The sequence below is a fragment of the Typopeltis vanoorti genome, chromosome 9 (assembly GCF_054136105.1).
Source record: "Typopeltis vanoorti isolate ZY-2024b chromosome 9, IOZ_Tvanoo_1.0, whole genome shotgun sequence".
In the NCBI taxonomy this organism is placed as follows: domain Eukaryota; kingdom Metazoa; phylum Arthropoda; class Arachnida; order Uropygi; family Thelyphonidae; genus Typopeltis; species Typopeltis vanoorti.
The window spans coordinates 32,549,680-32,576,350 of NC_143557.1; the positions used below are offsets into that span (position 1 = coordinate 32,549,680).

The window sequence follows — 26,671 nt, forward strand, 5'->3', positions numbered from 1 at the left end:
TTAGCTTTGCTCTTTTCTCCAAATTTTCCCAAAATATTTTTGTATGTCTCACAATCGTTTCCTACTCTACTATTTAGATCCCCAACAAGGACCAACTTTTCCTTTTTCATTGTGTCAGTTGCTTTTTCTGAAGCCTCAAAAAATTCCTCCACTTCTACCTTAGTAGAACCTTCTGTGGGACCATAGGCACAAATAAGTCTCATTGTCCAGTTCCCCATTCTCATATTTGCCCACATTACTCGACTTGAGACTGACTGCCATTCAAGAAGATTAGCCTAGTATTTTGTGTTGAATACTATGGCTACTCCTTCTTTTCCTTGATTGTCATTGCTGAATATAACATTTTGTATTTATTGCTCAGAAAGATCTCACCAGTTTTGGTCTTTTTTGTTTCAGTTACCACTATTATGTCGATCTGGTACTTATCTAATTCCTCTGCTAGCTCCATTTCTTTGCCATTCAGGCTTCTTACGTTGATAGTACCGATCTTTAACTCTGGTGATGTTGAATTGGGGTTTATTTTCAGATTTGTTCCAGTAGCTGATTTTTCGCTGTTCACCCTGGTTCCCTGGCGAAAACAACGGGGCCTTGTTTAACCGGGCGACGCCCCAGCCGGCATGAAATTTTGTCATGTTGTACCATCATTTTTTTATTTTGGTTTAACCAATAAGAATACAATTTGGTCGGCTAAATCCCAAATTGCCAGCCCATCCTCGTTCGTTCAGTATCCAAGCAGATACCTAACAGGGTGCACCACGAGAAGGTGAGGATTGGACATTAGGTCAGAAGCCCTGGCCGGTTCTCCCCATTCCTTTAAAGGCTATGTGGAGTTCTCCTCTCAGTTATACAGCTTTGACCCTTAAGCACCCCTTGCTCATACTACATTTTTGTTATCCTTATAAGTTAATCAACTTCTTGGTCTCCTTTTTGTAGTGTTCATATATTCATCAGTTCCTCCAAAATGGCTACTCAAAGAAATTACTAAAGAAACTGTTACTTTCCGATGAACCACCCCACGTTAACCCAGATATCAATTGCAAAGGCAAGATCTCTTTACCATACATTGATTAGCAATACATCGATAAAAATAGCACAATTATTAAAATCAATGTCAGAATGGCCTTCAAACAAAATTCCTTACTCTTGTGGAAAGGTGATCGTGGATCAAACTGGGAGAAGTTTCAAAATCATGACTTACTTAGAAGAAAGAATATTTTTGTCAGATTCTTCAACGATCCTTCGAAGGTCATTCACTGACACAGCACACCAAACAGAAAACCAAGGAATTCTATTTCATGACATCTGAAAGTCAATAATTTTTGTGACCTCTCTTATGCCACCAATCACATACTGAATTTTCACAGCAACATGCAGACTGTACATGATGTACCTATGATAATATTATTATTGCACACTCCATGGAGATGGAGTCTCCATAGAGTATGCAATAATAATATCATATTAAATCTTAAAATCCTTAAGATTTTAAGATTCTGGTAATGCATTCCATTCACTGACAATTCTCCAAGTAAAATAAATCTACTCCTCACACCCCTCTTCCCTACACTCTTACATAACTTCCAGGGATGGATTCTGGTTTTCCTCTTCTCTCCTTCTATTATTTTTATAATCCTCTCTGAATTAATCTGATAAAATTCCCTCACTAACTGAAATGCCTCTATCATATCATCTCTTTTCCTCCTATCCACCAAACTCTGCAATCCACATTTCTTCAACAGAGCCAGCATTCCAAAGTCCTGATATTGTCTTAGTTAGTCGTTTCTGAACCATCTCCAATGTTATCACATTACACTGAAAACCAGGTGATCAAATTTGAACATAATAGTCTAAGTATGGTCTGACCAGTGTTTTATCCAGTGGCACAACCACTTCCTTATTGCTACATGTTAAAGTATTTCTTATCATAGCAGCATATGATGTGCAGTCTTTGCAATACTTGCAATATGCCCTCTAAAATTCAGTCTACTAACTTCCAAATCTTGAATCTCATTCACCTCCTGCAGTACTGCACTGCCAGATAGTTACAAACAAGTTAAATAGCAGGGACTCAAGAACAGAAGCGTGGGGAGCACCAGTGGTTACCGTCCTTTTTTGAGACACTGCTCCATCATATACAACTTGCTGGTACTGTTCAGAGAGCCAATCTCTGATCCATCTAACCGATATACTATCTATTTCCATACTCTGCAGCTTGTACACCAACATATGTGCTAATCTATCAAACGCTTTTGCAAAGTCCAAGAATATCACTGTATATGATTCTCCCTTATCTAATACACTAGTTACCTTATCATAAAATGCAAGTAAATTGCTTAAACAAGACCAACCCTTTCCCTCCAAATTAGTCTGTTATCTGTCAAGCCAATATTTATCGAATCTTATATTTCTGTCATCTATGGCACTTTTTATTACTGTATCAATCCACCCAAGATCTTGGCATTTTTCTGGGTCATTACCTGTCAGCATGGCAAAGAACACCTTTTGCTAATCTTTCCTCTCCCATTCTGTTTTAAGTGACCGTACCACCTGAGATTAGTTATGCTAACACATTCCTGAATGCTAACAATGTCATGTTCTTTCCTAATATCCCTATTTTTAATATGACATTGCCACTGATACCATCGATATATTCATCATTCTCAGAACATGCATATTTGTGGTGTCTAGTCTTTGATCAAGTGTTTTATTTCGAAGCCAGCTAATTTAGAGTTGTAACTTTTTCTATTATTCCATATAAATTTATTTATTTGACCAACTTTGCTAATTCTGGTGTCTATTTCCATATTTAATTTGCCATCTTCACTAAGTAGCTGAAATATTTTACGTGTTCTATAGGTTCTCCATTGAGGATATAGTTTAAAATATCACCTGCATCCCGAATGGAGCCTATTTTAATTGTCTTTGTATTTTGATTGCTGATTTTCATACCAAATTTATTATAACAGTTATTCAATTTAGTCAGGGAATCTTGCAGACTAGTAGTGGATAATTTGAAGTATAAACATCATCTGAATACAGATAAAACCGAGATTAACACCAGCAATTTTGATATCGGGTTTAATACCACTTTCTTTCATAATGTGAACTATATAGATAATGAATAACAGTGAAAATAATGTTCACCCTTGTCACACAACTGATTCGATATCAAACCACCTTCCTGTATCTCCTTCAGTTCTGTTGTCTTGGAACTCAAATAGGGACAATGTGTTGCTCAATATTATGTCCCGTTTACACAACATAACTGTAGTGTTTTAAAGATCTATGAAACTTAAACACAGATCCTTGTTATATTCCAAGATTTCTCAACTTGGCCTGAATCCAGCTTGTTCTTCTCCAAGCTTCTTTTTCACAATCCTTGTTAGCTGTTCCTCGAGTATTCTTGCATAAATCTGTTCAGGAACTCTCAGTAGGGAAATACTTCTATAATTCTCATATTTGTTTTATTTCCCTTTTTTATAAATGGGTACTATGAGAACTCTACTCCAATCATCCAGAATTCAACCCTCTGACCAGGCCTTCTGAATTATGCATTGCAGGCCACTGTTAAACTTTTACAAAAACTCCAGATTTGAGCATTTCCAGTTGAATTTCATTGACTCCAGCTGCCTTTCCACACTTCAGGTTTTTGATGGATTTTTCTGGTGCAAGTATGGATATGTATTCCTGATTGCATTCCTGTTGGGAGTTTCTACCATCTACTGACTCTGCAGGTTTCATTTAGTAATCTTTCAAAATATTACTCCAGACATCTAGAATATCTATATCTTCAGTTTTCATGTCAGATATTCATTTCTAAGCTTTTTCAATAGCCTCCAGAATATTTTTCTATCTTCTTAATATTTATTTCTATGTTCTTACCAGTCTTTCGATGATATTTAGTTTTACACAATGCATCATTTCTTATATTTTTCTCTGTATTCTCTCAAAGCACAAGCTGATTTACTTGCCAGGAACTTTCGATATACTTTCTTCTTTTCCATGACTACCTCTTTATCTTTCTGAGTCTATAATGGAGTTCTGAAATTTCTATCCTTACAGGCACACTGTATACCTCTCTGGGTGAATCAATCAATCTTTTCTTCAGGTTTTGCCACTGAATCTCTGAGATGTCATTCTTGTGTTGTCTTTGGTTTTCAAACTAATTTGTTCTTGAATAATGTTTGTATATTCTCTTAAAGCTGCTCATATAAAAAAGAAATGTGTAAGAAAGGTTTAAATCAAAACTTTGATTTGATTTAAAACTTTTCTACACACTCTTCTTTCCAATATGAAATTCAATTTTATCGTGCTCTAAATTAAATGATAATCACTTCCAATTTCAAATCTTCTGTATACTCTTGTGTTTGGAACTGATGAGAAAACATCACCATGAACATTCATATTTACAAATTTAGGGACACAAAACACACACGTTGAAATGATTATTTTACTTATTATTAATAAAATAACAATTGACATTTCGACCCCTGTATCGAGGTCATCATCAGAAAGATACATGTGTATATGAAAACAAGCTACATCTCTTGCACTCTACAAAGATACATTGAATCTTTGCTGTTAACTGATCTTTTACTTAGCCTGACTTTCGTAAAGAAAAAAGTCAGGCTAAGTAAAAGCCTGACTTTTTTTTTTACGAAAAAAAAAAGTGGTAAAAAAAAAAAACTATAATAAACCCTGCTAAAGTCCTCCCGTACTAAGATTTTCTTCTGGACTTGTACAGTTCAAGTTGCTATTGAATGTTTAAAAAACACTTCACCAAGAGTCTTCATTGTATTGAGATTTTTCTTTGGCTTGTTCTGGTTGGTTGCAAATGGGTCCTCCACATTCTTGGAATGGTTAGACCGTCATTTTTGTTCAGGTTAGGATTGTGTTTGAGCATTTCACATGCTTCTTTAAATTTCCTCTCGAACCAGGTTTTGGTGGGTGTAAGGACTTGGTACTTTTCCAATCAATTCTGTGGTATGTTTCGAGCGCATGGTCTGAAAGGCCGGTTTTTCCAAAATGGAGGTATTTAATGCGTCGTTTGTATTCGTCCTTCCTAATTGGGATGGTTCACCCTGTTTCCCCTATGTATGGTAGGTTACATGTGCATTGCATTTTGTAAATCCTTGGGTGGTCTAGGTGTGGAAGAGGATCTTTGGTAGAACTGAGTAGATGTCTTAATTTTGTCGGGGGTTTGAAGCTGGTTTTGATGTTGTATTTGTGTAGCGTTCTGTCTAATTTTTCCAAAACGCCTCTAGCATAAAGTATGGCAATAGCATTCTTGAAATTTTTTTTTGTTTTTAGTGGTGTCTCTGTGGAGGAGCTTGTGAATAGTTTTTTTATTGTCCATTTTTTATAAATGTATATGTGTTTTATAAATATATGCCCTCCAACTCCTCCATAAAATTCATGGTATCTACACTGTCAAATTTTCTGGTGTTTATGCTAACAGTTGCAGGGTACTTTCCATACACTGGAATAATTTTCAAAATAAAGCAGCAAAATACACAGCTTCATCAAACCTTGTAAATTATAAAACCAAATTCAGATTTTTATGACTATATTTTACAAACAGATGTAAATAATTTCTTTTGAGAATGCAGCGCTATCTTTTTCGATCACCAACTTTTACAGTAGCAAATAAATTAATCCGAACACTCAATTTTAAAGAAAAATTTTAATTTTGCAAGAAAATAAGTACAAAAATTAAACTCCATCTTTGCCTAATAATTTATATGTGCTCCTTTCTTCCTAATAAGTTAATTAAATTGCTTAGGCATGGACTATACCAATGTAGACACATTTTTTTCTCATTTCTGAATCTCAAAACCATACTTTTATAATGGATTGTATTAAGTTATCCTTTGTATCACAATTTAATTTTCCAAGTCTCTTTTTCACTAGGGCCCACACCGGCCTGGTTGGCTGAGTGGTTAGCATATCCGCTCTCCAGCCAAAAGGCTGCAGGTTCTAATCCTGCTGTGGGCATGGATGTTTGTGATTGTCTGTGAAAATACTAGTAGTGGTGGTCAGCAGTAGATGCTGTTGGTGTAGATGATGAAGGTAGTTGTGGTTAGTGGAGTAATGGAGATGGAGAGTATGTGCCCTCCCTCGATGAGTCTTTGGACTCCCTGGAGGTGTTATGTAATAATAATAATAATATCAGGAGAGTTACCTGGCAACTGAAGCAATTGGATGTTGTGATTATGGAGCAAGATCCTGTTGGAAGATGAGTTCTTTGTCTTTCTGGATCTGTGGGACCATTCTTTTCTCCAATATTTTTATGTATTTGTCACTTTTCATCATACCCACAACAGACAAGTGATCCTAGACTGTCATGTGTAAAACAATGACAGAACATCTTTTTAGTTAGGTCTTTATGTGCTCGTTGAAGGGAGTTCTCAGCTGCTCATTTGTGAACAATAGGGTACTCACTCTCCTTGAACAAAGAAATGACTCTCACATGAGAATATGACCTTCTTCCACTTCTCAACCAAATCTTTCTGCACTTTTGCCCACTGGAGCCTCTTTTTCTGCATAGCCTTCATCAACATTTTTTTTTTTTTGGGGGGGGGGGGGTCTGTGAGCAATCCTCCCTGCTTCCAACAATCTTCGATAGACTGTCATTTCATAAACATTAATCTCACTAGGTGCCAAGTCTCTATTTAAGTCTACAGCAGACAATCTTGGATTCATTTTGCTATTCCTAACTAGTAAATGATTTTGAGCAAGTGTAGTTTCCTTTTTCACTGACATTTTCCTTTTTTTATTTTGGTTTAGCAAATTTTCCCTTTCTGTCATGAGAAAAAGGTACCTGTTTTCCTAAACCTCTTTAAAATCACATTAACAGTACCCAAAAAAACACCACACTCATTGGCAATATGTTTTGAGTCATGGACATCTGCTGAGAAAGAGTACATATTTTTGAACTATCTTAGAGATGTATCCATTTTATAGCTGCACAAGATGAATAAAACCTTAAGAACGTCAACTTGTTTACACTATTTAAAACACACAACATTATTAATAAACATTATAGAGACAGTTAAACCACACAGTACTCAACCAAAATAGTGAACTAAAACAAAAACCAGACCAAAACCAAAAATTTGATGAAAATTCAGCTTGATTGGATTAATTTGTAATGACTGACACTCCCTAAACAGATAAGAATAGGGAACAACCATGGTGTGAAAAAGACATCCTAACACACCTTACTTTCAAACTGTTTTGATTTAGCATCAAGAAAAATGAAGTTTTCTTCTGGCCTTTGGCTCCATGTGCCAAATAATCTGCATTATATTTAAATTTTCAAGTTCCTGTTGGACTGTGAACCTTTTTTTTAAATAAAATCAACCCTAAGTCAATAACTGGTTGTATGCAACTGTTCAGAAAGCGGGATGTGCATTTTGCAAGGCAACGCAACTCTACATCCTCTAGCCAAGATTGGTTAAATTAGACTAAGCAAGTAAGCATACCTATAAACATTTCTTTGTTTATTAAAATGTAATCTGCAAAATCTAACACACTAATCCTTTACTAAGAATCCAACAATCAACAGTGATATTCCCTGTCTTCGTTTTTCCCTTGAACACATGCATATACAAAAAAAATGTAACTGTTATGGGATTTGATCTTCACACTACTTTGATTTTTCCACACATTCACATCTATGATTAGTATAAAATAGTATACATCCTTAGAGAAAAATATGAAATAAGAAGTATTTACCTGTATTTCCCGAAGCAACTCTTCTTTTCTACGTCGAATATCAGCTAAGAGTTGCTGCTCTTCAGCTGTTAGATCTGCAACAAAATTTAGCATAAATTTTTTTTTTCTGAAACAAAGTCGTCATCATCATCATCAAATTCCTATCATGTACCCTCAAGGGGTGTACAGGATATGATAGTACTACATGAAAAATTTACATCATTACTAACCTCCTATCTACAATTTTCCTCCAAATCAGTCTATTACCTGTCAAGACTCCAATATTATCAGATCTTATATTTCTGTCTTCTAAGGTACTTTTTACTGCATGAATCCACCTATATCTTGGTCTTTCTCTCGGTCTTTTTCCTGTCAACCTGGCAGAGAACACTTGTTTTGCAAATCTTTCCTTGCCCATTCTGTTTAAGTGACCATACTACCTGATATTAGCTCTGCTAATGCATTCCTGGATGCTGACAATGTCAAGTTCTTTCCTAATATCCTCACTTTTAATATGATATTGATATTTAATATGATATTATGATATAATATGAAACATAAAAATGGTACAACATGACAGAATTTCTGAAACAAAGTGAAAATTCAAATGTATAATTTTTTTTTTCATACCTTGTAAAAATAAGAGACTCCTTTTTACTAATGAAATAAACAGGTAATTGCAAAATACATTAGTTTAGATTAATCAATAGTAACATATGCAAATGACTAATCATAACAACTACAGGGTACAGGCAACCCTTGGTTTACACCTCAATTCCGTTCCTGAAAAAAAAAAAAACCAGGTGTAAACCGAATCGGCATAAAACGAACCCAATTTTAATGTGAGGTACAAAGTAATGATCTGCGTAGTCAAAAAATATGCACATGAAGTAAGTATAACATTATTATATTTAAAGCTTTGATAATACATACATATATATTTGTTAAAATAAAATTATTAATAACGAAAACAAAAAAAAATTATATACAAAAAATATGAAACTTCAAAAAGATATTACATATTTCTATGTTGAAGTTCATGGTTTCGGATCACCTGCATTTTTTTAAAAAAAGGTATCCAGTGTTAACTGCCTAGATTTTCTTTTTCTTTCTTTAAGGAGTTCCATACAAGGTCGAATAGATGTGATTACACTCCTTTTTTTACATTTGCAATCTGTTCCCAATGGTGGTCCATTTTGCACAGTTCATCAGTCAATGTCTCTATGCTTGCAAGGAATACTCTGTAAATCTGCTGTTTTTATCTCTCTCAGAGGATCTTCTTCATTTTCTTTCTCCTCCTTTGGATATTGACTTAACTGTTCGGCTAATTCTTTGAAGTCTTCATTGGGAAACAGTTTATCATGGCTCTCTAAGACTTCTGTCACATCTTCAGCTGTAATATCGTCCAATCCCACCTCTCGTGCAAGCTTCGTAACGTCTTCAATAACATTCTCCTCTTGCTCTAATTCCTCGAAGTTGTACATAAATGCTGGAAGAAGTTTTTGCCATGCCCCTTTTAAACACTTTGCTGACACTTTGTTCCAAGCTACCTTGATGTTGTTAATGCCCTTCAAAATATTGAATGACTGCCAATAGTCTTTAATAGTTTTTCCTGAAGTGTCCAAGACCCTTACCATTTCCATAAATGTTATACTGAGGTAACAGGCTTTGAAGATTGAGATAATCCCCTGATCCATTGAGTGCAAAAGTGATATTGTGTTTGGGGGCATGTAAACAACCTTGGCATCCAATTGTGTTCTTACTTCAGCAAGGTTTTGAGGATGTCCAGGGGCATTATCCAAGAGAAGCAATTCCTTAGCTGGCAAATCATTTTCTTTATGGAAGCGAAGCACGGTAGGACAAAAATAACTTATGCACCAATCTATCAAAACGTCTTCTGTAACCCAAGCTTTCTTGTTCCATTTCCAATAGATTGGCAGCATGGCTTTTAGACCCTTGAAGTCACGTGGTGTTTGTGAATGGTATACACCAACATTGGTTTAAGTTTTAAAGTTTGGGAGACATTCGCACCCAACAAAAGCATAAGTCTGTCTTTTGCAGCTTTAAAAACTGGAGAGGAATGTTCTTCACAGGAAATAAAGGTGCATGATGGGAAATTTTTCCGGTAGAGCCCAGTCTCATCAACATTAAAAATGAGATCAAAAGGATAACTTCCTTGTTCTACACCGTCTTAAAATTCTTTAGCAAAAGCAGCCACTACCGCAACATCTGCACTTGCCGCCTCACCACATAATTTGACACTATGGCACTTATTTCAAGATTTAAATCTCATGAACCAGCCTTTGCTTCCTAAAAATGTTTCTTCGCCTCCATCTGTCTTCTTAAGAGCCTCAAAAATTGTTTTTGCTTTCTCAGTTATAACAGCCTGCATCAGAGGAATATTTTTCTGATTCAATTCGTCCAACCATAATGATAATTTTTCCATTTTTTCATGAAGTTTACCCCTATTATAACTTATGTTTTGCATTTAGTACTGCCATAGATTGTTGCACAGACTGTTTTATTCTATCTGCATTTTTCATAATTGTAGTTACAGTCGATTGAGGTAAGTTCATACTTCTACAGACATTAGCACGTATCTGCCCATCTTCTATTCTTCGAATCACCTACATCATCTTATTTACAAGTGTGATTGATTTCCACATCTTCTTAACACCAAGTTCTGCTAACTTTTCTGCACTTCTTTTATCAGACATGGTATGTAATTACGTATTTTATCAATTTAAATACGTATGTATGTAAAAAAAATTAAACAGAACAATTAGGTAGATTCAACAGTAAAACTAGGTTTGATACACATACGTTGGAGTAGCTTGGTAACACTCAAACATTAGAGTGCCTGCCAGTGTTGTTTCTCAGTCAGACCACACAACAGTAAGAAAGCACATGCAGGCATCCGGCGTTATTGTGAATCGGTGTAAATTGAACCGTCATAAACCGAGGGCTGTCTGTAATCAAGTATCTCAAATCATTCCCCTCCATGTGACAATTGTGGCCTTTTTCATTCTTCCTCTTTTCTTCACATATTCTTCACTCTACTTCTCCTGAGTCTTTAATACTATCATATCATCCAGACTACCTAGGCGCAATCCGCAGGAACATCTGGAGATCCCACGGGGCCCAGATGGGATCAATCGGCTAATGTGTTTGCCTACAAAGGTCAAGTGTGTGCTGGAAAGTCTCTTTTGACAAGGGCCCAGAGCTTGCTGTGGTGCTTGTACAGTGTCCCTGGTGTTCCCCTCATGGGCACAACCATTGCTTGGTAGAGAGTGGGCATCCATGTGTGGTTCTGTGGTGGGTTGGGAGCTCTGGTATTGAGCAAAAAACTATTTGAACATAAATTCTTCTTCCTCAATTGTTTCAGGGGGGCTCTAACAAAGTGCCAACCAAGTAATGATATCATTGATACACTTTTCAATAACAGAAGTAAGAAACAAAAAGACATGACACCAGTATAATTATTATTATTATCCAGGCCTCCATGGAGTCAAAAGCCTCATCGTGGAAGGTCATTTTTAGGAAATACAAAGTCTATCATACCATTCCATGAACCCATTAACCATCCCCACTCTAACCACTCTCTCAGGCAATGCATTCCAAGGTTCAACCACCCTCCATGCAAAGAAACCACTCCTCACCCTCTTGCGCACAGCCTCCTTTCATAACTTCCAGGGATGGCCCTTTGTCATTGCTCCTTCCTGCCATTCCACCAAGTGAAAGAACTCTACAATGTCTACCCTGTAACTGCCTCTCAACAGTTTAAAGTCTCGATCATATCACCTCTCCTTCTTCTATCCACCAAACTCTGCAGTCCACATTCCCTCAGTCGATCCTCATAACTGATATTGTACAATCCTGAAACCATCTTTGTTATCCACCTCTGTATCCTTTCCACATTCAATTTATCCCCTTCAAATCCTGGAGACCAAATCTGAGAACAATAGTCTAAGTGTGGTCTGATCAGGGCCTAGTACAACGGAATGATAACTCTTTTATCTCTGCAGGTCAGCGTCCTTCTCAGTATTGCAGCAATCCTCTGAGTTACCCTCGCCACCTTTGCAATATGCTCCCTGAATTTCAGTTTTCTATTAATCGTCACCCCCAGATCTCTTGTCTCCCCCTACCTCCTCCAGTACAGCTCCTCCAATCAAGTACACATCCTCCCATCGATGGATCCCAAACCTCAAGACTTTACATTTTGCTGCATTGAACCGATAACCCCATTTATTTGCCCATCTGTCTAGTTTATTCAAATCCTCTTGCAAGGCTGCTACATCTGCACTATTACTGATAACCCTTCCCAACTTCACATCATCCGCAAACAACTGAATGTCCCCTTGCAATTCATTGACAATATCATTGATATAAAGATTGAACAATACAGGTCCTAGTACTGAGCCTTGTGGAACCCCACTTGTAACCTACTGCTTTCTTGATATTGCCGCATCATACACAACTCTCTGATACCTATCAGTCAGCCAATCCTGAATCCATTTGAATAACCCGACATTTAAATCCATGTGCTGCAACTTAAATATCTGCTCACCCTGTCAAACACTTTTGCAAAATCCAAAAAAATGGCAGTATATGCCTTTCCCCTCATCAACTGCTCTTGTCACTTTATTATAAAAGACAATCATATTACTAAAGCAAGAGGCCCCTTAACAATAAAATAAATGTACCAGTTTTTCTAATCATCTGGGCCAATAAAGAAAATGTCACTCTTCTTTATTTAAAAGGGTTTAGAAGAACTGGCAGGTTTTCCCAAAACAGTTAAGAAACTATGTTCTGATGAAGTTGTTGTACAAACATCATGTCAACAACAATCCAAAAAGCTACTCAGAACAACCTGAAAGGGTGGCATACCAATAACAGTTACATCTCATAGAACACTCAATTCCTGTAGAGGAGTGATCTCAGAATGGGATCTCCTTGACGTTCCTGATGATGATATATATTCAGAGCTGAAGGATCGGGGGGGGGGGGGACGACGACAGGTATGAAGTGAATCCTGATCTGCAGTGATGGTAACCTAGTTTGAATTAGAAATATGATCCTTACTGTTGATACCATGTTAGAAAAAATAACTTTAATTTCGTGACGTTTTGACCTTTATATTAAGGTCATCATCTGGAGTAAACACACACACACACACATATATATTACTTTTGAGTTGAGTGTATGAATGAGTATATTATGCCCGAGCGAGTACGAAGGACAACAAATCAGAATGGGATAGTTAGTATAAGGCATCAAAGTAGGGATGGGACAAATGGGCTTCTGCAATTCATGTACACTAATGCCAGGAGTATTAGGAACAAGAGGGAAGAGTTTTGGGCCTTGGTTGGCACTTCCAGGCCACAGGTTGTTGGTATTAGTGAAACATGGCTGACAGAAGATGATAAAGCTAGTGGGATTGAATGCGACAGGTATAGCGTGTTCAGGAGTGACAGGGTGAATAAAAAGGGGGGAGGAGTGTTATTGATGATAGCTGATGAGTTGCAGCCAAGGAGTATAGAAGTTGAACTGCAGGATAGAGAAAAGAGCACATTTGAGGCTGTTTGGTGTGAGATAGAATCTAACAGAACAAAATATACAATTGGGTGCTGCTATAGACCAGGTGATGGAATAGATGGTGGGGATAGTATGCATAGGCAAACAGAAGAAATGAGTGGAAGGAGGGTAATTATTATGGGTGATTTCAATTATGGTAACATTGACTGGAAAGAGGAGAGGGCACATGGGAGGAAGGAATTGGATTTTATGCGGTTATTAAGGGACAACTATCTGCGGCAGCATGTAGTGGAAAATACCAGGGGGCAGAGAGTGGTTGACCTAGTAATTGCAACTGAGAATGTGGCTGTAACGAATATGACCATGTTGCCACCAATTGGTGAGAGTGACCATAAGGTCATGACTTGGGAGGTGGCTAAAGGAGTGTAATTTACAATTAAGACAGGGTACATGTGGAATTACCGGGCTGGTAAGTATGACAAGCTTGGGTGTGTGCTTGGCTCAGTGCCATGGCATGTAAAACTGCAAGGGCTGGATGTTGATAGTGCATGGGAGGTGGTTAAGAACTGTTTGCAGGAGGCAATGGTTGACTGTATACCAAGAGTCCGAATAATAAATCAAGTAGGGGTTAAATGGATGAATAACACTATTAAGCTTGAGCTGCAAAAAAAAGAAACAATTGTGGAGGGAATTTAAGGAGAAAGGTGACCAGCAGGCGCAGGAACAGTATAAAGCTCAGGCCAGGATGGTAACAAGGGTGGTAAGAAAAGCAAAAGCGGATTATGAAAGAAAATTGGCCATGCAGGCTAAAGAGAATCCCAAACAGTTTTTTCAATATGTTGCAAGTAAAAAGTAAAAGGAAAAATGTTCATGGTAGAATGATCTTAAAAAATGCTGAGGGTAGGGAGGCAACTGAATCAGTCGATATAGTGGAATTACTTTGCAAGAGTATATCATCCAGGTGGTGACATTGCAGGAATGGAAGAACCAACAGCTTATACTGGAATTGTGATGAATGAAGTAGAGGTAACTATTCTATTACAGAACCTCAATGTCAATACATCTGTGGGATTGGATGGTATACCAGCTCGTGTTGTACGTGAAGCGGCTAAAAAATTGTCACTGCCCTTGACCATTTTGTTTAATTTGAGCCTCGGGTCTGGGTCAATCCCAAGGGGGTGGAAAGAGGGGAAAATAGTTCCGCTGCATAAAGGTGGTTCCAAGGCTGCTGTTGAAAATTACTGGCCAATCAGCACAACAGGAATCATTATCAAGGTCTTGGAGAAAATAGTCAAGAGGAAAATACAAGATTGGATAGAAGAAAATGGGATACTGTATTGGGGACAGCATGGTTTTGTGAAGGGTAGGTCATGCCTCAGTAACTTGCTCATGTACTATAACACAGTGACGGCTGAACTGGATAAGGGTAATGGGTTTACAGTGATTCTACTGGACCTTGCTAAGGCCTTTGACAGAATACCACATGGAATTCTAATCAGTAAATTGCAGTATATGGGGATGGATATAGGGTTGTTGAGATGGATAGGAAAGTGGTTGACAGAGAGATATCAGAGAGTGGTTTATTCAGGAGTAGAATCCACAAGACGGCCTGTGACTAGTGGTGTGCCACAAAGATCTGTTCTTGGACCACTGCTGTTTAATTTGTTCGTTAAGGAAAGGATCTGAGAGGAACAGCTCGTTTGTTTGCGGATGATGCAAAGTTGGGTAGGGCAATAGTGAATGCAGATGACGTTAAAATTTTGCAAGATGATTTGGATAGATTGGAAGTCTGGGCTAAGGAGAATGGATGTCAATTTAATGTGGCAAAATGTAAGGTTATACATTTTGGAGTGAAAAGATTAGCAGCAGTTTACTACATTAGTGGAACTGTACTCCAGGAAATTGATGAGGCACAAGATTTAGGAGTGTTGGTGGATAAGGAGTTGAAGTTTAGGGGGGGGGGGGGCACATTGCAAAAGTGGCCAAATCAGCTCATCAAATCACTTGGTTGCTGAAGAATACGTTGACAAGCAGAGACAGCAGGTTCTTGTTCCTCTGTATCGAGCCTTGATAAGACCCCATCTCGACTACTGTGCCCAGATTTGGTCACCTAGGTTTCTTCTTGATGGGGAGGAGGTGGAGAGGATCCAGAGGCGAGTGACCAAGATGATAGCAGGTCTGTGGAATGAACCTTATGAGAACAGGTTGAGGATTTGTGGGTTGCAAAAATTGGTTGATAGGCGGAGGAGGGGAGTATGATTGAGACATTCAAATTACTGAAGGGTTTCTATAAAATTAATTCAGAAGATATTTTTGAGAACAGGGCTGGTTGTGGGAGGACTAGGGGATATCCATGGAAACTGGGCAAAAGTGTGGTTAGTAAAGGTGTTAGAGCTGGGTTCTTTACTTTTAGAGTGGCGAATGAGTGGAATGCGCTCCCAGAGTCTGTGGTGGATGCTGTGACAGTGAATGAGTTTAAGGCGAGGTATGATAGATACTGTGTGAATGTCAAATAGTTGTGATGAATATGATTTGGGGCCTCCTTCGATGAGTCTAATGACTCCCTGGAGTTGCCCGTAATAATAATAATATATATATATATATATACATACACAGTGACAAGCTATATTACATTTCACATAGTATGCTAAAGAGACAATGTTTGATCAACGGTTATTCTACTAGTTTTGTTACAGCATGAGTGATGTCCTAGTTTAACATAAGAAATATTATATTAGATTTAAGATCTTGGATTGTCTACTGTCTCTTAAGGAGAAAGGTTATGTTGGTAGAATATGTGCCTTCCATATTCTTGGGATTTTTAGACTATCATTATTGTTAGATTAGGGTGGATGATAAGAATTTCACAGGCCTCCTTAAATTTACGTTCAGACCACAGTTTGGTGTGATGTAAACAAAAGATGCTTTTGCTGTCAATTCTATGTAAAGTGTTCAGTGCATGATCAGAAAGGCCACCTTTTTATAATAGTTATTCTTAATTGTGCCATTTATGTTACTTTTTTTCTGAATTGTGCACCGTGTTTCCCCTATATAGGGCAAATTACAGGTATAATGAATACGGTATACACCAGGGCCAGTAGAGGAAGTGGATCCTTGGATGAGTTGAGTAAGTTCTTTAATTTTGCAGGAGGTTTAAAGGTGGCTTTAAGGTTGTATTTCTGTAGTATTCTGTTTATTTTATCTAATATCCCTTTAATGTATGCAATGGTTACAGTTTTATTATAGTCTAGTTTATTTTTGTTTTTAAGTGAGGTCTTGTGAAGAATTTTGTTGATTGTTTTGGCTGTAGTCATTTTTTAGCAAGATATTGCTGATAAATTTTAATTGCTGATATTGCTTGTTCATTGGAGCAAATCTTCAAAGCCCTGTTTTTATGTGTATTAATGACCCTAGTTTTTGTGTTGGATGGTGGTTAATTACGATAATGATTGGATGTTATGTATACCGAGTCTCAGTAAACAAAATAAAATTCTTGGAAAATGGAGCAAAATATACACAAACCAGAGAAATACACATAACATGTGCAACAAATTTTACGAGATGATTTGCTGCTCCCAAACCATATTTATTCCTGCAATACTATCTCTATTTCTCTTCATAAGTTTTTTTTTAAATTATGCCTTCATAAATTCACTTATTCATGATTAGACTTTATAGGATCGTGCTATTTGCTCTACCCAGAAACTTATAGGACACACATATCACAAATGATAATTATTAATAATTCTTGTACCATTATTGAAAATGTTTCTACTCACACTTATTCTTTCCTATTCTTACATGTAATATAAATGATGGTTCACATACTTTCATCTTTGAGTATTTCAAATATACCAACAAAACATAGCATTCTCCTTCATTGTTGTTTTCTAATAAATCCTAAAACATTGTTTCCCCACTCTATGCAGAAGTATTCAAAGTTATCCTGCAATTAATTGCATTGGACCAATTAAGATGAGCGTTGATGCACTATACCCTCTCAAACCTTTCATACAGCGATAAAAATGCAATCACACGATCATGGGCATCACGGGGGGACCCCTCTGGGATAGATTAAAAAATTCCACAAAATATAATCGTAAAATTTTGGCCCATGGTGGGGTAGCCATAGAACACGTGTTTTATTGCAGCAATAAATCACATGTTCCTATTTTTGGTTCATCTGTTTCTGATTTTGTGAACAGTGACCGTTTAGTTAGTCCTCTGCGTCTAGTGAGTCACTGAGTGAAGTGTGAATTGCAAATTTATAGTCAAACAAATTTAAACAGAAAAAATACATTTTTAAAAGGTAAGTGTAATTAATTTAAAATTATTTTAATTGATAGTTTTATGATTTTTTTGCTTTTAAACTGAAATAATTTCATTTAGGATTAATTAATTAGTTCATTTTTAATAAAATATGATGGTCAAATTTTTTTATATATGAAACTGTGCTAAAAATTATTAATGTAAAAATTCTGAATACCTTTTTTTTTCGATTCAAAATGAAAATAATATATTTATAGTTTACATCGACAAATAATTACATCAAAAAAATCTAAAAGACGTTTATCGATGTAATTATTTAATTAAATCAATAATTATAAAAATTATTGATGTAATTATTTGTCTCCAAGCTTTTCCCTCCCTCCCCCTGGAAAATTTTCTGTGGATGCATGGCCATGCATATGGTCAAATTGACGTAAAATTTGTAGCATGAGTTGCATAACCCAGACGACAGCACACACAACCAAAATGTGCATGCGATGCCACTGATATATATATATATATATATATATATATATATATAAGAGAGTGTGGAAGTTTGAGAACGCAGATTAGAGAATTTTGTTTCTGGAAGTTTTTTTAGAAAACCTGGTAGTCAGAATTAATACAGGATTTTGAAAAAGAAATCTTTGCAAGATGAATCCTTTAACTGGAAAATGTGTTACTGTACAACAAGTGAATAGTAATAAAAAGAGATTAAGTAGGCGTCCTATTTCAATTTCTGAAGAAATGTCAAATGGAAAATTTTTTCTTCTGTCTCAACAACTCTGGTGATATGATTTTCTCAGAACATGATGGAATTAGAGAAATCTGAAATTGTAAAGTGGCATTAATAAAGAAGGCTCTATTTGATATCTATTATAAAGCAGTAAAAATAAACTGTTTTTTTCTGGTAATGAATTTGTGCTTCTTGTAATTAAATTGTTTAAGGTAAGATTATTTATGCTCAGTGAAAGAGCGAGGATGAATCTAACATTATATGCTAAATAAGGAAACTCTGCATAATCCAATGGAAATTAAGAAGTCTTATATTTTGAGAAAAGGCCTTTTAAAGAACTGACTCCAATGGGCATTTATTAATTTTGTAGGAATTTGTTATGAAAAACAAAATGTTTGGTATGGTTGACTGATTAAGTACAGATTAAACAAACCAATAACAGAATGAGTTAGTGGGTTAACAAATTTAACCTCTAAAGATAAATCTCAAAGTATAGTTCTATTTTAGAAGGGCTTGGATCTGAATAGTTTTGGTAGTTATTAATTTAATTTTATTTACCCTGTATATAGGACTGCCCACTTTCACCACACTTATTCAATATACACCTAGATGGAAATATGCAAGGAAATATACAATGAACCAGGGATAAATATAAATGGAAGAAACATCAAATCCTCAGACAATATAGTAATCCTGGCAGTATTCAAGTTACAATTAGAAAAAACAGTCCATCTTTAAATGAAGCATGTTAAAACTTCAGAATGAGGATCAACAGCAGTAAGATCAAAATAATGAATATAGGAAGAGAAGCTGAAAACATCTCAATAACCCTGGAAAATCAAACCCTAGAACATGTAAAATCCTTTGTCAACTTAGGAAGCACCATTACATGCAATTTAGACAACACTGAAACAGTAAAACACAGAATTAACATTGGATGGTTGAACATGAATAAACTAAACAAAACATGGAACAATAAGAAACTGTTAACAAATCTTAAAATCAAACTATTCAAAGCCATGAGCTACAGGAACATGTGGAAGTGAGTCATGGCGACTCACTAAGAAGAAACTACTCAAAATAAGTGCATTCCAGGGAAAGTGCCTAAGAAAAATAAACAAAACACACTGGAGCTGAACATAAACCACAGAACAAGTAAAGCAAGATCTCAACTAACAGGACAACCTCACAGACATTCTTCAGCAACAGCTCCGTTGGCTTGGCCATGTCAAGAGAATGCCTCCTTACAGACTTCCAAACATTATGCTAAATGGAAGAACAGGAAAACAGCAGCCACCCAGAAAACTGAGGAAAAGTTAGCTCATATCCTCAAAATAAAGAGGCAAATTCCCCAACTTCATTATTAGAGAAGACTAGAAATAGAACTATTTGGAGACAGATTGTACAAAGAAGACTCAACCTGCCACCAAACAGATGAGAAGAAGATAGCTGGGTTTTTTTGTTTCGTTAATCTAATAATACTACTACTAATAATAGTAAGGTGCATCAGTAAGGATACATCAAAAACTATGCACACAACAAAAAACATGAGTAATTTAAACAAATTGGCACAGTCTTTTTTGCAAAAATATAACAATAAGATACAAAATGAACTATTAAAATATAGAGGAAACCAATCATATTCTAAATACAGTAATTAAAGAGAGAGGAAATGTAATAAATAATTTAACTGAATTATAAGATGAGCAACATGGATTTAGGAAAAAATACATCAGCAAAAGATAATAGAGAAATCAGATGAATATAATAAACCTCTTTACATGTACTTTATTGATTCAACAAAAACATTTGCAGAATACAGTTAAAAGACATCATAACCATAAGTGAGAAAATACCAAAACAAATTTCAGAACAAATTAAGAATATATATATATATATATATATACCCGTCTAGCCATAAATACTGTTACAACTTGAACAGAGCATAGACCTTTAATCTATCAGTAAATCATTTAACTTTTAGCAGATGCTAACACATGTATAATGGGCATACAGCAGCACTCAATGCTTGAAATGTCCCCCTTTTGCCTTCATGCATGCCTAAAATCTGAGGCCACATATCGATGGCAGCATGCACAACATTCAATGGAAATGCTAATAAAGTGCACTCCAAATCCCTTCAGGCTGGCAATGCTGGGGTGTCGTTTCTTGCAGGCTATTCTCTCAAGCTATGACCACAATTTGAAGCCAACAGATTCAGATCAGGATTTCCAGATGGCCAATCACATTCTGATATGTGATTGAGCAAATTTATGTCTAATCTCTGTTGCGTGGTCTTCACGTTGTGTGTAGAGGCCAAGTCCTGTTGCAATAGGTCCACTACCTATTGCGAAACAAGGCATTGTTCCGGGGCCATACTACAGGTTCCAGCATGGTATCTTGATACATTTTGGTGGATGAAATGTAATATGGATACCCCCTAATACATTGTTCCCCACCAAACCATCACTGATGCAGGGTGAGGACCTCTCTGAATCCAGGGTGCTATGGCAAGTGCTCTGCAACCATCCAGGGCATATACCCAATCATTTTGGCAGTTAAACGACTTGTCAATGGTGAAAATCTTCTCATCTGTGAAGAGGATATCTCTGTAACTCTTGTTTGCATTCTGCTGGAGAAGTGTCATCAGTTAGTACAGGTGACATCATTCTTTGCGAAATGTTCACCTCATGCAATATCACTTTCTGTGTTCACACAGGATTACAGCGGTAGTGTGCCTTCACGGCCCTCAGAAGCTGTTGGTTCCTAACACAGCATGGTCGATGTGTTCTTTGGAGGTCAGATACGTCTTCTGTATCGCTATAATAGTTAATAGTTCAATACACAAACATCCTATTACAGAAATGCAGTCCTCATAATCTTCCCCTGCATATTAACCTGTACAGCTAAATAACTCTCTCTATTTGATAAACATGCAAATATTGGTTACGTGCAGGGCTAATAATAATGGAATAGGAATTACACAATTCTGTGGGTACTGTGAAAGTTTTAACAGTAATTATGGCAAAACTATGTACTATATGTTGACAAAATTATTTGGACACCTAGTTGTGGTAAAAAAAAAGTGTTTTAATTACATTTCTCACACCATGTGGGACGAACTTTGACCAGAATGACAGCAACTACCCTTCGTGGTATGCTTTAAACCAATTTCTGATGTGACAACAGGAATATTCTTCCAAACCGCATACAAAGCAACTCCCATTGCTGGTGCTGACCACTGTGGTCTGGAAAAAATTCAGTGTTTATTAGCCCCAAAGATATTCAATGGGGCTGAAGTCCCGATTCTATGCTGGCCAGTCCAACACTTCAATGTTGTTTTGTGGAAACCATTCTCGGACACGGAACATTGTCATGCTGAAACATGCAAGAGTCACTGTCAAAGTACTTCCACAGCATCGGAAGCATGAAATTGTCCAGGATGTCCTGATAGCCATCAGATGTCATGGGTTTGGGAACATCCACCAATGGACCAAGCCCCATCCAACTGAAACTCCACCATACCATTAATGAGCCTCCATCAAACACTTGACAGTTGGAATAATGCACTCCTGCCAGAACCATTCCCTGGGTAATAATCTCCAGATCCAAACATCACCATCACAGTGAAACACTTGGAAGTGTGATTCCTCGTTCCACAGAACTCTTTTCCAATCATCTAATGGCCAGGAATGGTGCGAGGAAACACCGGTCCAAATGTCATTTGGTGTTGGGGAAGTGGTGGGGGTTGTTTGCAGAAGTTCTGCTTTGGTAACCTAAGGCATGCAACTCCCTGCAGACAGTTCTAGTGCTGACAGATTGACTCTTTTTCCAGGTTTATTGCAAGGTCTGCCACTGATGATGTGCAGGATGCTCGAACATTCCAAGACAGAGCTCGTCGATCTAAGTCAGGGAGTGTCAGTGGCCTCCCAGGTCGTTTTCCTGCTGTGGTAGCATCATCAATTTTCTATCTATGAATAACATAAGCAATGGTGGATTTTGGTATACTAAAACTGGTAGCAACGTCACAGTGATGTGACAGCAAACTACCATCCCACACTGAAATTGTCAGTTCAGCTCAATGTGGCATCATAACATTGAGTATCTATAAAACATGCAGTCCATCCCACCTTTTATTACCAGACTTATGCAGACACTCCCCCCACAATATTTGCATGTCGCAGGATCCGAAATTTGCATGGTACATAAGGTGTCCAAATACTTTTGTCAACATAGTGTATATATATAAGATTAATAAAAAAAATAGTCTTTTTTTTTTTTTTATTAACTAGCCCACCCATGGTATGAATGTACTATAGGTTTACAAACTTTTGTTGGTGGGAGCCATATAAACACACACACACACAAAAAAAAAAAAAAAAAAACTCTGGCTTTCTGATACTAGTGTATCAGAAAGCTAGTCGCTAATCCAATCCACTAACCTGATATCCAAACTCATATGTTCAACTTAAAAGCTAACCTGTCATGTTGGCACTCTGCCAAATGCCTTTGGGGAAAAAAAAAAAAATGACAGTGTATGATGTTACTAAAACAAGAGTGCCCTTTTAATAAATTCATGTTGGTATGCATAAATAATATTGCACTCATTTGTCCAATTCTGTATATGAGTTCTTATCATGAGTCTCGTGAAAGGCTTAGACGTTGGTTATGCATTTTCACTATATAATTTAAGGAAATTACAACATACTAGGATATACATTACAATTAAATTTTAATATATTTCTATATTTCAGCAACGTCACGTTGCCATTTTCAAGAACTTAAGTACAAGACACGTGCACGCAGGCACAACAAACAGTAAGTGATGAAGAAGTAGGAAACTCATTATTTCTCCTAAAGTCCTGATGGTGCCCTCTAGTGGGTAATGTTGGTATTCTTGGGCAATTGGGCTGAAGGTCTTCTGATGCAGGTTTCCCAAATTTGAGGAAGTCTCATGCAGCCAAATTTCTTGAAAATGGCAACGTGATGTTGACGAAATATAGAAATATATTAAAATTTAATTTTAATGTATATCCTAGTACGTTGTAATTTCTTTAAATTATATAGTGAGAAACGATCCAAACCTCAACAAATTTGGCTGCATGAGACTTCCTCAAATCTGAGAAACCTACATTAGAAGACCTTCAGCCCAATCGCCCAACAATACCAACATTGCCCACTAGAGGGCAACATCAGGACTTTAGGAGAAATAATGAGCTTCCTGCTTCTTCCTCACTTACTGTTTCTTGTGCCTGCGTGCACATGTCTTGTACTTAAGTTCTTGAAAATGGCAACGTGACATTGCCGAAATACAGAAATATATTAAAATTTAATTTTAATGTATATCCTAGTACGTTGTAATTTCCTTAAATTATATAAAAAGAGTTCTATATAAAATTATATAAAAAGAGATCTTATCAATTTCTTCAAAATCTTAACAGTTACAGAAGACATGCAAACAGGACTATAGTCTGATACTTCCATTCTACCGCTGCATTATGCAATAGCAATATCTTACTCTTGTTTCACTCTTCAGGAACCTGTCCCATTGGAAGGCTTTCATTAAACAGCCAAGTTAATGGCATGTTCAGTTCCACAGCACATTTCCTAAAAATAAAACAAAGAAGCAAACACACAATGCAAGCAAAGAAAGAAAAATAAGAATCTATAAAGGAGTAACTAGACCAGCAACGACATATACAGCAGAACACTTGCAGCAACTACAAAAATTAGATAAATCATTGAAACTGGTGAGATGAAAACATTAAGAAAAATTAAAAATGTAACAATATTAACAAAATCTGGAACTCACAATTCAGATAAAATTGTAAAATACAGAAGACAAGTGATTGGTTCCAAAAACAGAAAAAAATAATGTAAAGATCATACAGAAAGAATGCAGGACAACAGATGGGCAAGGAAAGTAAAGAACTGGATACCAAAGGAAAAAAGAAATAGAATAAGACCAAGGAAATTATGGTCTTTGAAAACAGTGACATTACAAGCATTTGGGCTTAATAGCGAAAAGAATAGAAGAATAACTGCTGTAATAAATCTGGTATGAAATTTAGTAATAAGACAGACTATGAAAATAGGTAGGAACACCGAAAACATCAATTGCTTTCTAATTTGGAAACCTATACAACTAGAGCTAAAGTAAAACTTGAGTTTCTATTATTTGATTAAAATTTTTGTTGTGAAGTTGGCAAATTAAATATGGAAACAGACAACAGAATAAGCAAAGCTGATATGGCAGAGAGTCAAATGAATAAACATATTTATGGAATATCAGAGAAATAAAAAAAATTAGCTGCATAAGATAGCGTTTAAACCAATTTTAACTTAGGGATCAAACAACTGGATTAGAAATAACACATTTGATTAAAGACACTGGAGACCACACATATCACAGCGAAAAATTAGGGCGTCAACTGATAGCATCAATAACAGAATCATATTAAAAATGAAGACGTTAAGGAACATGACAATGCTAGCATATAGTTAGGTGTGAACAGAACTAATGACAGGTTGTATGGTCACTTAGCAAGGAGGGAAAATCCAGGAATAGAAGAGTTAGCAAAACAGGTGACTAGTGCCAGGATGGCAGTGAAAAAGATACAGAGGAAGATATACGTGGATTTGTTCAGTTTGAAGTGCCTTAGAAAACTTTATGAAATCATCATCATCAAATTCCTGATTTGTACTCTCAAGGGGCATACAGGATATGATAGTACTACATGAAAAATATGCACCGTTAATAATTTCCTATCTACAATTTCCCTCCAAATCAGTCTGTTACTTGTCAAGATGCCAATATTATCAGATCATATATTTCTATCGTCTAAGGCACTTTGTACCATATCAATCCACCCATTTCTTGGTCTTCCTCTGGGTCGTTTTCCTGCCAACCTGGCAGAGAACACTTGTTTTGCTAATCTATCCTTGCCCATTCTGTTTAAGTGACCATACCACCTGAGATTAGCTCTGCTAACGCATTCCTGGATGCTGACAATGTCAAGTTCTTTCCTAATATAATCATTTTTAATATGACATTGCCATTGATGCCATCTGTTCATGCCTCTAATCTTTCTCAGGACTCTCATATCTGCAGTCTCTAGTCTTTGGTCAAGTGTTTTACTTCTGACCCAGCTCTCAGATCCATAAGTTAAAACTGGTTGAAACACTGTCTTCTATACAGCTAATTTAGTGTTCCAACTAATTTCTTTCTTATTCCATATGAATTTATTCAATTGACTTCCTAACATGCCAGCTTTGTTGATTCTATTGTCTATTTACATATTTAATTTACCATCGTCAGTAAAAATTGTGCCTAAGTAAATGTTTTACTTGTTCCACAGGTTCTCTGTTCACAATACAGTTGACATTTTCAACGATTCTACCAATTTTCATTGTCTTTGTCTTTTTATTGCTGACCTTCATACCATACCTATTACAAGTTATTCAATTTAGTAAGGGAATCTTGCAAACTTGTAGCGAATTTATTTAGAAGTATAACATCGTCTGCATAAAGCAAAGAGTTGACATTAACATCTCCAATTTTGATATCATGTTTAATACTACTTTCTTTCATAATGTGATCCATATAGATAATGAATAACAGAGGGGATAATGTACATGCTTGTCTCACACCAGATTTAACATTAAATCATCTTCCTGTACTTCCTTCAATTCTAACCGCTGATTTACAACTCAAATAAAGACTAAGAATTGCTTGATTGCCACAAATACACCATATAACTGTAGTGTATTGAATAGCTTCTCTCTTGGCACCTTGTCCTTTTCCAGATCAACAAAACTTAAATATAAATCTTTGTTATATTCCTATGCTTTCTCAACTATTTGTCGTAAAGTGAAGATCTGATCGTGACAGCCTGTATTTGCCCTGAATCCAGCTTGTTCTTCACCAAGCTTTTCTTCCACAATTCTTCTCAACCGTTTCTCAAGTATACTTGCATAGATCTTGCCAGGAAAACACTCAGTAGGGAAATACCTCTGTAATTCTCACATTCAGTTTTATTTCCTTTTGTTTTATATATGGGTACTATTAGAGCTCTACTCCAATCAACAGGAATTTGTCCCTCTGTCCACGCTTTCTGAACACTATACAGTGCAGCCACTGTAAGACTTTTATACCACTATACTTCGGTATTTCTGGTCGAATATCATCAACTCCTGCTGCCTTTCCACATTTTAAGCCTTTGATGGCTTTTTCTACTTCAAGTATGGATATGTATTCCTACCTGTATGCCAGTTGAGTGTTTTTTTAACAGTGTGCTATCACTGCTTGTTTCGTTTAGCAATTTTTCGAAGTAATTACTCCATACTTCAAGGATATCTTTTTCTCCAGTTTTCATGTCATCTTTATCATCTCTAATTCCTTTTACAGCACTCTTT

At 36.4% G+C, this 26,671-nt stretch overlaps 1 protein-coding gene across 2 annotated transcripts in view; it reads right to left on the reverse strand.

The window, feature by feature from the left end:
- The window catches only part of step (cytohesin steppke), a 375,568-nt gene that overhangs the window by 325,828 nt on the left and 23,069 nt on the right, over positions 1-26,671 (reverse strand). For both annotated transcript variants that reach the window (XR_016548776.1, XM_090397533.1), the window contains exon 2: positions 7,738-7,811. Coding sequence is in view for 1 of the 2 variants with exons in the window: in XM_090397533.1 (XP_090253659.1) it covers positions 7,738-7,811 (74 nt within the window). In the remaining variant the exon portion in view is untranslated. The remainder of the gene's footprint in view (positions 1-7,737; positions 7,812-26,671) is intronic.